At 36.9% G+C, this 13,296-nt stretch overlaps 1 protein-coding gene across 6 annotated transcripts in view; it reads left to right on the forward strand.

Moving 5' to 3' along the window:
- Nucleotides 1–12,140, forward strand: part of CPEB3 (cytoplasmic polyadenylation element binding protein 3) — a 186,505-nt gene extending 174,365 nt beyond the window's left edge. For all 6 annotated transcript variants that reach the window (XM_054034807.1, XM_054034812.1, XM_054034809.1 and 3 more), the window contains one exon: nt 6,530–12,140. In XM_054034807.1, coding sequence (XP_053890782.1) covers nt 6,530–6,757 — 228 coding nt within the window. In that variant the 3' untranslated portion in view covers nt 6,758–12,140. The remainder of the gene's footprint in view (nt 1–6,529) is intronic.
- The last annotated feature ends 1,156 nt before the right edge of the window (nt 12,141–13,296 follow it).

The raw sequence follows: 13,296 nt of genomic DNA on the forward strand, positions 1-13,296 counted from the left end.
CTGGCTTTCACTTACAGCTTTTGGGCATGTACTCATAAAATATAAACAGAATATTTGCATCTGCTGATGCAATTTAGTAATTTCACATCAATATAGAGGCTGTAGGGGTGTCACTGTTTGAATGTGTATATGCATCAGAATTTAGGTCTGCATTTCTCTCTGGTTATTTCTGAGACATGTATATAGTGGCCTAATGGGAAAGATATTCTTTTTTTTTTTTTCTAGTAATTTCTTAAATGATGAACCTGCATAACTTCAGCAAACAAATATATTAAACAGTCAAAAACATACATTTTCTACCCCTTTCTCTCCCCTTGTCTGTGCCTATTGTAACCCAGCAATCCTCACCATGACTTTGTTCCTTATCGCCCATCTTCGATCACCCCAGTGGTTTACACCCATCCATCCCAAAAAACAAAACTAACCCATAACTTACTATATGTTTGACAAAAATAAGCTTCCTGTTAATGTAATAGAGCCATCTAGGTGTTTACAGACATACTTGAGTAACCATATGAATGTATTACTGTAATACTTGTCCTCCCTTTTCCCTCATTTATATTACATGTTAAACTCTCTTGTGGCTTTATAACTGAATTATAACCTCTTAATGACAGGGACCTTGTGTTTTTATTTGTTCTTTCAAATGCCTAGCAGACTTCTGCCCAATGTATACATAAATTATACCGAAGATATATGGGTAGTATTATCCCAAAACAATGTTATCTGAATTGATTCAAACAAAACTCTTTCTAACTTAACCTCGAACTCCAGTCTACATCAGGGATGGAACTGATTAGAAATGAAGAAAAGGCTTGCATGTTTATTCCAACACAGTTGCCTTATTTTTCTTTATGGTAAGGTAGATGAATTTAGTTGAAAATGCTTAGTCATCCGGTGAAACTTATCTAACCACAAAAAATGAGAACCTATACATCCACAAGAGCTGTGTTTCTTTTTTTAATGCATCTGACAGGAGTCTTGACTTCTTGAATATGTGAATCTATAGGAGTTTACAAAATGAGTACACGGTGTAGAAAATCCTACTGTGTAATTGCCAGAGCATAGTAATCCACCACAAAAATACCTATGCTGTCTTTTGTTCATATTTGATACTCAAATCAAGGTGATTACCGTCTCAGTGAGAAGCAGTTGAAGCCTGGGTTTATTTTCTAGGGTTACAGAAAGCTACTTAATAAACTGTGAAGCTTATGATAAGATCCAAAGTCTAAATAAGTAGGTGAACCTCAAAAGTTGAAATTGACTCTCACAAATAAATGGGTTTTGTGGTTTTATGTATTGGGTTTTTAAATACTTGTCAAAGTACTAATTCCTGCTTTGTTTGGCGTCAACATCTATACTCTAAACTTTAAAATTCCTGACTTCAGAATGTGTTGCTCTTGAAGTTCAATATGTTTAATTGAACAAGCAATTGTAGACTTTTTGGCAGATATAAGGTATCTAATGCTATAATAATTTTAAATTTATACTATACAGTAGAATCTCAGAGTTCTGAACACCTCAGAAATGGAGGTTGTTCGTAACTCTGAACAAAACGTTATGATCTTTCAAAAGTTTACAACTGAACATTGACTTAATACAGCTTTGAAATTTTACGATGCAGCAGAAAAATGCTGCTTTCCCTTTACTTTTTACTAGTTTGTTTTAACACAGTACTGTACTGTGTGTGTGTGTGTGTGTGTGTGTGTGTGTCTGCTGCTGCCTGATTGCGTACTTCTGGTTCCAAATGAGGTGTATGGTTGATGGGTCAGTTTGTAACTCTGGTGTTCATAACTCTGAGGTTCTACTGTACTGTGTAACGTGACAGAGTTAATATCTGAAAAGCTTAAATTTCAATTTCTGACTGAAAGACAAGGTGGGTGAGGTAATATCTTTTATTGGACCAACCTCTGTTAGTGAGAAAGACAAGCTTTTTAGCTTACACAGAGCTCAGGAAGAAAAAGCTGAAGAGCTCTGTGTAAGCCTGAAAGCTTGTCTCTCTCACCAACAGAAATTGGTCCAATAAAAGATATTACCTCACCCGCCTTATCTCTCTAATATCCTGGAGCCAATAGAGCTACAACTACACTGCATAATTTCTGACTTAGGTTTTTAAAATTGTAACCATGGAGGTAAACTTTTGAAGTTCAATAGTAAGAATAAAATATAAAGCTTCTAGTCTGCAAATGAAAGGAAAATTCAGTGTTAAATCTGACTCATGCTCCTTTGTCATAAATGCACTGTGTAAATGTTAGGCTCAGAATATAATTACTTTGACATTGAGTCATTGTAGATTTAACTTAAACATATTACTTTAGTGCTTTGTGAGGGAAAATAGGGCATAGCAAGGCTGAGAAAAATGACAATAATTCTAAAGATATTTTTAGCAGTGATGCCAAGTTAACATTTAAGATATGAAGCTACTTTTTAAATTGTCCAGTAGTTTAGTTTGCTTCATGATCCAAACTGAGTTTTTCTAGGTCACTGGCATTGAAGGAAAATCTTATTAGTGCAATAAATGTGGTCTGTTGTAAAGGATATGATTGTAGCTACACATTTTAAAATAAATTTCAAAAAGTAGGAGTTCTCGAAATGAGCTGGATTTTAGTGCCTTGTGTGTGTATATAGTGGACTAAGTGCCGTGTGTGTGTGTATATATATATATATATGTGTGTGTGTGTATGTATATATATATATATATATATATATATATATATATATATATATATATATATATATATATATATATATATATATATATATATATATATATATATATATATATAGACAGCTTTTTCTGGAGGGAGGGGGATTTAGTGAGGGAATGAAAGTGGCACCTTCTCATAGGACACTGGTGTAAAAAGTAAGTTCCCTATGAATAGAGGAAGAGACAGTAGCTCTCTTGTATTTACAAAAGGCTTATGCTGGTATTACTGATAAATTATAAAAGCCTTCAGTGTGCATTGAAATGATATAGGGTTGTTCAGCCAAAGGACCCTAACTCTCCCTCGATTCTTCTAGTTATGTTCAAAGTTTATTTCACTGAAATGTCAGCAAGGCCAAATCATAATAAAGGCTTAATATTCGGAAATATACCGTATATACTCATTCATAAGCCGAATTTTTTTTAGTAAAAAAAAGGGAAGCACCAGAGATGGGGGTCGGCTTATGAACAGGTATAGAAAGGGAGAGGTGGGACACAGCCCCTCCCCCCATCAGAGGGAGCAAGGAGAGGCAGCACAGCAAGCAGAGACAGAAGGGAAGAGGCGGGGCCAGAGTCTCTCCACTTTTGGCCACGCTGCTCTCCCCCCAGCCTCCGAAGAAGCTGCAACTCCGGGGCTGGCAGGTTGCAGCCATGCCGCTCGGCCCCACCCCCCACAGCAGGCTGTGGCCGCGCTGCCTAGGTGCTGGAGAAGCTCCAGCCAGGTCAGAGACATCCTCCCCTGGCCCTTCCCAGATAAGGTGGGAAGGGATGGGATGGGGAGAGTGTGGGGATCCCGGGCTAGAGGTGGGGGCATGTGGGGGGTGGTCACAGGGGTTACTCCCCAACTCCCAGCTTCTCTCCCCAAAAAAATTTCCCCACAAGTTGCTGTCCCAGCCCGTCAGGGTAAGCAGCTGGCGCGCCGGGACACTGTCCACCTCTGTACCTGTGGATGCTCGAGGAAAACAAACCATCTCGGACCACCAACGGCTTATCCTGCTGGCCCGGGAGCCAAAGTTTGCTGACCCATGAATTATAGGGCGGCTTATGAACGGGTTATAAAAAAAATTTCAATTTTTACTTATCCATCTTGGGGGGGGTCGGCTTCATATTTAACGTAAATCCAAAGGGTTTTTTGGTACTAAAAAAATAACCTTTTAAAGCAAAGCTATATCAAAGTAATCACGCAAATGTGTACAGGGAATATTATGATGATGAAATACAAAATTAGAGGACAGTATGCTGAACCACTTTGGCACTCACCAGAGCTAAGAGAAATCTTCCTTTTCCACCCCAATTCCTGATCAAAATATATAGCTAAGTCCCAAGGTAAATAGCTTGATGGTTAACATGTAAGAACTGTGGCTATAATCCAAGGTTACCCATCAGCAGGAAAATATTTAGGGTATCCTCAGCTTTGAAATGGTCACTTTCTTAATAGCAAATCTTTTATAACTTATCTCAAACTGTGTGAAATGTAATATTTCATCATAAAGTAAAAACAGAATCTTCCCACTAGTGCAGAAATAGATCCATGAATTGTTTGTATCCTTCATCTGTAAGGGATATTTCATTAACACAGAAACTATATTGTTTTCCCACTTAAATGTTCTCATGAAAGCCACTTTCAAAAACAAGATCTATCTAATAATCTATATGTTCTTATATAGAACACTGGGAATATATTACCCTCATTACTGTGTGGTTGGCTTTTGTGGGTGGTTTTGTTTCTATTTTTCACTCTTCCTTCCACCTCCACCCTCTGCTTCTTTTACCTTGCTTACATGGTATGTACCTAGGCAGCTGGGAAGGGATTCCTATGTACTGAAATGCCACAACTGCTAGATCATAATATAGATGTGGTTTATGCTGCACTGCCATGAGTAAGATGGGCTGCAGGGGTCCGCACAAGAGAGAACCAATATCTTGCAAAACACTGAACATAGAGAAGTTGTTAGGAACAGTTCCAGTCTGTCCTTAGGGTTGCCAACCATCCCGGATTGGCCAGGAGTCTCCCGGAATCAATCTCCTGGTTGCTATTGAAACCAATCCGAGAGATTTTAATAGGCTGCTAAAAGTCCAGCCAGCAGCACAGCGGGGCTAAGGCAGGCTCCCTATCTGCCCTGACTCCACATGGCTGCCAGAAGTGGCTTGCATGTCTGGCTCCTGCGTGCTGCCCCCGCCCCAAACGCTGACTCCGCAGGTCCCATTGGTCAGGAACCACAGCCAATGGGAGCTGCAGGGGTGGTGCCTGCAGACAGGGGCAGCGTGCAGAACCGTCTGGCCGCCCCTGAGCCTAGGAGCCAGTCGCTTCCAGGAGTTGTCCGAGGTAAGTGCTGCCTGGCTGGACCCTGCACCCCTGCCTCAGGCCAGGACCCGCTCCCGCACCCTAACTCCCTCCTGGAGCCTGCACCCTGAACCCCCTCCTGTACCCCTACCCCAGTCCAGTGAAAGTGAGTGAGGGTGGGGGAGAGTGAGCGATGGAGTGAGCGGGGATGGGGCCTCAGAGAAAGGGCGTGGCAGGGCAAGGGTGTTTGGGTTTGTGGGATTAGACAGTTGGCAACCCTATCTGTCCTGGTTATATGTGCCGCTTTTGTGGTAGTGTCCAGAAATATTGAGCTTCTGCCAGAATTAAAGGCTTGAGTGGGACCACTATAGGCTGCATATTGTATAGCCATTTCTAGATCTCTATCAATCGGTTTAGGTAGTTAGATTTCTTTAAAATGTGCCCATCCACAGATCTGGGTGCACATGCAGAATATTAGCGCACACGTTCATCTCCAGTAGATTACAATCCAACAACTGAAATAACTCAAAAATCTCTATCACAACACCTCCCATAATTAAACCAATGTCCACAAATTAATGTACAAGAACATCCCAAACTAAAAACTTCCACAAATCCCCAATCAAACCCTCTCTAGAAACTGTATGAAAACTGATGGGCTTTGCAATGTAACCAAAAGGTCATCAAATTCAAGCTCTGGCTCTCTCACTAAGAGAACCCTATCACCAGCCACCTCCTAGACCCTCTACAAGAAGACAATCCACTCAAGGCCCTCAGCTGATGTCAACTGTTAAAGCCCATTTGCACCCTACAAAATAATAGAGAAATAAATATCTTTCTGTCTTGCACCTTTAATTCTTTTGTTTCTCAAGAGTCTCCCTGATTCCTTTTGGTCACAGAGATTATTAAAGTATATGGCAAACTGGGACCAGTTAGCATGGCATCCTTCAGGACCTACAGTACCATGGATGCATTCAGATTTCCATTTTTTGAAAATTTCTAGAGTTAATAGTTGAGATAGTGACTCTTCCAAACATTGTACAAATTGTGATATTGCATTTAAACTTTTTTATTGTTGGTGTTCTATTTTATGGTAATTGTACTTGTCTGATCATCCCTGCTTTCCGTTTGGTACAAGAATTTACCCAAACAGCTGAGGTTCAACAATATAAGTTAACTTTTTCCTGCTCCTTAACTCTGACGTGCATCTGCACAACTGGATGCTTTTGCACCCAGAAGCAGAAATTCTGAGAGTGAGCGGGAGACACTAGTTTCACACATTTCCATCTTAGTTGAAAGCAGGAATTATGGAAAGCTATCAAAGCAAACTTCTTCATGGGATTTTCTGCCAAATTTTCACCAAAGTGGGTTTTAATAAGCATCTCAACCGCAAAACCTTTTGAGGTTCAACCAGCATAACTTGAAAGGCATTAATGAGATCTCAAAAGGACAAATCAAAATACTGTTCCTTTAACCAGCATTTGAAAGATCTATGTAAAGCATTTGCCTTTCCTATAGTAATTTTTCGTTTCCCATTACAGGTGGAAGTGAAGCCATATGTGTTGGATGATCAGATGTGTGATGAATGCCAGGGCACTCGCTGTGGTGGAAAATTTGCTCCGTTCTTCTGTGCCAATGTTACCTGTTTGCAGTATTACTGTGAATACTGCTGGGCAAGCATCCACTCTCGTGCTGGGCGAGAGTTCCACAAACCACTGGTGAAGGAGGGAGGTGACCGGCCACGCCACGTTCCATTCCGCTGGAGCTGAACCCTATGCTTAAACCCAGCAGCAAGTACTGGAGTAGATAAAATCGAGGGGAAAAGAAGAGAACGCTGCCTCAGGGCTTAGTGTTCTGGAAATCTGTGCATTTGTCCTCGACTTTAACGAAGATATGGGTCTTTTTATTACTATTATTATTATTTACAGTCACATTACTGAACTCGGTGTCCAGTATAATATAAACCGGCAGAGTGTAACTGTACTGATTTTGCACTTTGATTCACACAAACATCTGCTTGGTACCTTAATTTCCTACATAAGACTTGTCACTAGTGACATTACGTAGACTGCCATTCTCATCAGCCACCACTGGGTTGATGTGTATGTGATGAAGATTTTTTATTATAATTATTATTTTTATTTTTGAACTGGAGCATGCACTTATTTTCAGAAACTTAGACTTGCCCCTAGCAGATGACTTACCAAAGGTAATACTCACAAATAGGTGGCAGATGTAGCAAAAACTTAAACAGATATTCAGCAATCATTAGTTTGGGTCATTTAGAGGTAGGAATAACCCTTAAAGAAAATAAGCCTTTAGTTGCTCTCCATTTTGACTTGTAAGGATGATACCTCATAAGCTGGATCAGATTTTTTTTTTCCTTGTTTTGCTGAGGGTTTTTTGTTTTGTTTTTTAGGTCTTTTAGTGTTATGTAAATGTATGCTGCAATAGCTTTTGCTGCTATTAAAATGGTATTACTAATACCATAATACTCTATTCAGGCTAGGGTATCAATTTAAAAAAAATGAATATGTGATTAAAAATAGAGTGGCTGCTGAAAGGAGATCAGTATAGCATACAGAAAGCTTCCAAGGAAGGTCAATATTTTTGACTGCATGTTTACTTAATCAGGTTGCTGCATGCAATAAATTTTATATATGTCTAATATAAAACCTGCCCACAATGCACAAATTAAGAATCTATGTAAAGGAAAAAATGATTACTGACTGGAGGAAGGCATGCCTCCGTAAATGTAATGCTTCTGAAATTAGGATCAGCCCATTACAGAATGACCTATATTACAGCAAATATAAAAAGTAGATGTAGGATATTCTTAAAACAAATTTGTGGATGGTAGATGAAGTACTTTGCGGTGCTCTGTTATATATTGTGCAATTTATTTTATATAGTAAAGTGATTATGTCTAGTACTGTGATCAAACTTAACTGTTAAAGCCTCATATCCAACATTAACACACTTTTGACAGTTTATAACAGGCATATAAACAAAAACATGAGCTCTTAGTTACAATATCTCTCCTAATGCTTGCACCATTTATGTAGCTGCAGACCTTGTCCAGAGAACCAAAGAGCTCATACTATCTTACATACACTATTGATTAGATAGACTGTCAAACTGAGAAACTAGGCACATTTTTAAGAAAGTTAGGAAAAAGTGGGGTGCTAAAGAAATGTCTGCACACAAGTTAATATGAGATGTCTGCTTTCTGGGTATGGCGTTAACTCTTTGATCCCTGGATGTATCCTGTGATGCTTGAATACAATTAAGACCTGCTAACACAGTAGACATTTATTTAGCATGTCCTATGGGACTGTAGATAATAGCATAAAAACACACTTGGTGTACTTATGATTGTGAGACTGCGTACACTGTTCCCCCTCCTCCCTCCTTTGTTTTGCAGTTCTGGGGACAATCTGACTGGATATGACACCGCATAGTAGATTTAAATGTTCTGGGTTTTGTTTGTTGTGATGTCCTTGTTTGTGTCTAATTTAGTAAGATTTTTTTTGTCAACGTGTAGTTGCAATTATTGGCTTTGAAAGAAACTTTTCTGTTTTTGAAAAAAGAAAAATAGTTTTTTACTGGTTTAAAATGCTTATTATAATTATCCCTTTCAAGGTTACTTCTGGGCTTTTTGGTGATATTGTTTTTTCCAGCCCAGATGTCTTTTTTTTCATCTGTAAAAGACATTTTGTTATGCACTACTTTTTGTATCTAGACAGTTTTCAACAGTCGGCCAATGATTTTTTTTAAAGAAAAAGGCATGCTTTCTGACTGACATGATCTTTTGCAATACCTCAATTTTGAAATATAGGAAAGAAAATGATATTTTCTAAGTAAGTTTATTCAGAAAAATATATATTAATTTAATTCTGCAAGAAAATGATTTAACAGATGGGTAACTTTATTTTTTTCATGCTTATTTGCGTTTTTTGAAAATGAAGAAGTTAAAGCTTTATAACTGTAATATTAAAGATCATAGCTAACCTACAGAAATCTACCTAATTATGTGAAATAAGTAAACCTTTTTGAAGAAATTCCCCTCTTTCATGTAGACACACACCCCAGAGAGAGAGAGAAAGAGAGACAGATGAAGATGTACAGTACTGCATAAAGTTGGATTAAAACTAAACAACAAAGTTGTCGTAAAGAAAATGTGTAAACACAAACTCCATTTGGTGCTGAAAGTTGTGAATAGAAGGTGAAGAAATATTTTCCCTTAATTTGTATATTTATAATCAAGTGTGATTATGCACGACTGACCAGAATTGTGAGAGTTCTTCTGTTTGTATTTTTTAAAGAGAACTTTTTTAGTTTATTAAATTATAACATGCTCCCTTTTGTTTTGTACATGAATGTGCCCCTGAGTTATTAATGTTCTATTAAGAGGGTCCTTCAAAAAATATTTTTTAAAATAAGGTGTTCTGAACTGCAACTTGATTAAGAAGCCCCTGGGTACAACAGGTCCTATTGTGGCCTTTTCTGTTGTGAGACTTGAACTAGTCGATTTTTTTGAAGGCTAACCTAACCTCGACTATTTGTTGTTATGTGCAATACTGTTTGTACTGTTTGTATATAAAAAAAAGAAAAATGAAAAGAAAAAAGGCATAAATCTTTATTGCAGATTTATTTTCATTGCAGACTTTAGACATTGTGATTCACTAAGATCATTTTTCTACTGTCAAATATGTACCTTTTCTTCATGCTGGTATATTTTCAATAGTAATGTAGCCTTTGTACTGAGACAAATTTTCATTGTTATTTTTAGAAAGATTTTTTGCTAAGAAAAAAATTAAACATATTTACATATTTTTCATTTTTATTTCATATTTTCTTTAAAGAGTGCTTTCTCAACCATTAATATAGTTATTTCTGGGAGAGACTTTCATATCTGGTCAATGTCATTAATATTATTTTGTATTTTTACTTGGAATAAATTAATTTTATGATGCTAATTCTTTAAAAGTTTATTTTTTTCATTTTCAGTTATTTTTGAAGCTAAAACCTTTGTAATATTGTTACTAAAATGTCTAGTTTTTGAAATGCAAAGCTTTATGTATTAACTTGCTGATGTGGTTTACAATAGTGTGGCAATGATGAAAATGGTTATATAAAGTGATTGGAAAATGTAATGAATAATTGGGCAATAAAATGACAGAATGAAGCAGAAAAATGTGATATTTTGAAAAGCCTTTTCCTTTATCAAAATGATTTAGGGAAATAATAGGGATGTCACAGTACCAGTTCACTGTCTAGATTTATACAACACCAGTGCCGATGAATGCTATTGCTATTATAATGAACTAAAATTTACTGAAATAATGGGTTTATGACTGTCTGTTCAGCATAATGCTCCATTGCTTTTTTTTAATCATGAACTTATTCAAATTCTTCTTTCAAACACTGTCTGCAGTTGAATGTCCTAAAATCTGCCCTATCCCCTTTCAATGTGTTCTGCCACCATATTTATTTATTTATTTATTTAATTGTCCCCTTTCTGAATAACTTCCCTTCTTTCATAATTTTTCATTGATGGCATGGAACAGACTTAGAAGAAGTAAACATGTTAACACAGGTAACTACATAATTTTTCCAGTGGAGTTACCATGTATTATTGGTAGCCACATAGTTAATGCAAAATAATGTGTGTCATTTTCTGGTAGCAATGAAGTAACCCATATCACCCCTATATGTGACACTTTGTTCAGCTCCTTCATCTTTTTCAATTTTTATTTGCTTTTCTTTTTGGTCTGTCTTTTTAGTCTCTTGCATATATAGCATCCGTGGCTGCCATGAAAGTGTCTCTTCGCTTTCTCTTCCCTGCTGCTCACCTACCCTTCCCTTTCCCTATTCTCCCGGCAGAACCCACATCCCAGAGCCAGTGACTCTTTACTCTGGTGTCTAAAATAATCCAGATTGAAACTGGTGTTGCGTAAACAGGGCATACAATGACCTTCTCTGGAGAGATCAGTTATTTCAACTGGTTTATTGATGACCTTTCATAACTAATTTATGCTGGTGTGATAGAGGTCACCTATAACTTGTAGAAAGAAATGTGTCCAGAGTTGGGCCATTGTGTATATCCTCTGTGTATTCAGTTCCATACGTAATGTATAGACTAGATCGCTAGAATAGTGAGGTAAAGTTTAGACTAAAATTAGGTACTACCGGTTGGAATATATACAAATTGCAAATATAAAGGAGTTTAAGGATTGAAGGGGGGAATAAAAGAATTTCTTAAGTGGTACAAAGTTTATGCTTAGATTTCTGCCTACATGCTTGTGTTTTATAGCCTCCTAGCAAGGCATGGGGTAAAATAAATTGTATTGCAAATATGCTGTTAGCAAATAACTTGCTGATTTCACTATCTCTGCTAGAGTAGTTTTTTAAAAAAAGCGCGTAACTGGGAAAAGCTCCCATGTTAATATTTCAGTATTGTGACATCTCTACTTGCAAGATATGAGTGAAAGATTAGTCACAGATTTGTACAAATGTCTCTTTTGTTTAATCTGGCTTGTATGTAGTTGCTTCTTACACTGGTTTGTATGATGTCCGTTGTTTTTTTTTAAACCAGACACACTTTCTTCTCAATCTCAGCTGCTATAGTGTTCTGTCATACCACAGAGTATTTTATATTCATGTTGGTGATTACTCTATACCCCAAATGGGTAGCTGGTCAGGAACTATAATGATCATATAATTCTGGCACATTTAAATTTATATGGAAACAAAATTTAGCAACAAGTAGAAAACCAGGGTGCTAATATGGGATAATCATTTCAGCTATTTTTTCCTGGATGTAGTTCTGTTGGGGTATAAAGTAGTAGGTATTTGTAATTTTGCTGTCGAAATAATGGACATAACTTTTAGAGTATTCACAGCTAAGATCTCTGTACTTGTTTTTCAGCTAACTAATTTTAAATGTACTGTATCTTTTATTACATGTTCTCTTGGATTGTTTTTGCTAGTAATCCTAACAAGGCTTCTACTTTTTTGGCTTGGACTAATGCTTGTATGGAACTGCAGTACTGTGACTAAACATGGAGCTCAATGCTGCTATTGCTTAAACTTTGTAGTTTGGACTTTATTTTTTCTGTAATAACTTATTAAATCTAGTTGTATGAAGTACTGACATTTGTCATCCTTTGCATATTCTAAGGAAAGCTTGGGAAATGTATTATGGGGATATAGGATAGGTTTTAAAAATCAGAATTTATACTAAAAAATTCTTTACATTGATAGTTAAGCAAAATACACCTGCTCCCATGCACAAAAACTATGCTTGTCAGTTATTTTTTTTTCTTTTGGTGTGAGTTCCACTTAATCTTTTTTTCCCCCTTCAAAATGCAAGTTAATTTGAGCATGTCTGAAATCTCCCAAAATCACTCTTAAATTGAACATTAAGGAATTAATCTAATTAAACTGAAGATGAATATGGAAGTTTTACTTTATATGAAATTAGTATAAAGGGTGTAGGGCTTTTTGAAAAGGCAAAACATAGTTAACATTTGACTGTATTGGTATAAATTTTGTTTTGGTACCAAATGAGTCAGGCAGAACAGATTTTTTTTTTCATCTCCTCACAGAAATGTAAGTAAGCAGAATTAGTTTTTTCCCTAGAAAAGTGATTGTGTATTTCAGTAGTCAAAGTTTTTGATACTTATTTCTGTCAAACATGCTTGGGAGCATACAAAATGTGACAAAATCCAATTTCTCCCATATCATGGAGTTTATAAACATGCCCAAGAGTAGTTTATGAAAAGCCTGTTTGGCACTTTTTGACTGGAATAAATTTTGTCCAATATGTTCCAATGCTGTAGAGATTGGGAAAACCTTCAATAGTGTTCTGTGAGAAGCTATAACATTGGCTATTTTATAAGAACCTGAAAAAGGTCTCATTTTAACACCTACCACTTCTAGGAGTTTCAATCTTTCACAATACTACCCCAAACACCTTAAAAAAAAACTCTTGAGATAAATTCAGAGAAGCCAACAAAAACTAGATGTTTAATTTCCATTGCACTTGCTTTGTCTGGAGCTTCACACAAGCCACATGCTAAAAGTTGGACTGGTCAACAAGAGACAGTTCTATTACTATGTATTTAGTTTGTGCTTTGTATTTTAAGGATAGGAGGGAGGAAAAATTAAGCAAAATAAACAATTAGAGCGATGTAAAATATTTCGTTAGAAGGGACTCTTGCTCCTATCTGGTGAACTCAACTTTGCACTCCTTCAATCCAGGTGCAGCCTCTATGCAGAGCTGGTCCCCCTGTGCTAAGTTAAA

This window comes from Malaclemys terrapin, chromosome 7 (genome assembly GCF_027887155.1).
Source record: "Malaclemys terrapin pileata isolate rMalTer1 chromosome 7, rMalTer1.hap1, whole genome shotgun sequence".
Lineage (NCBI taxonomy): Eukaryota > Metazoa > Chordata > Testudines > Emydidae > Malaclemys > Malaclemys terrapin.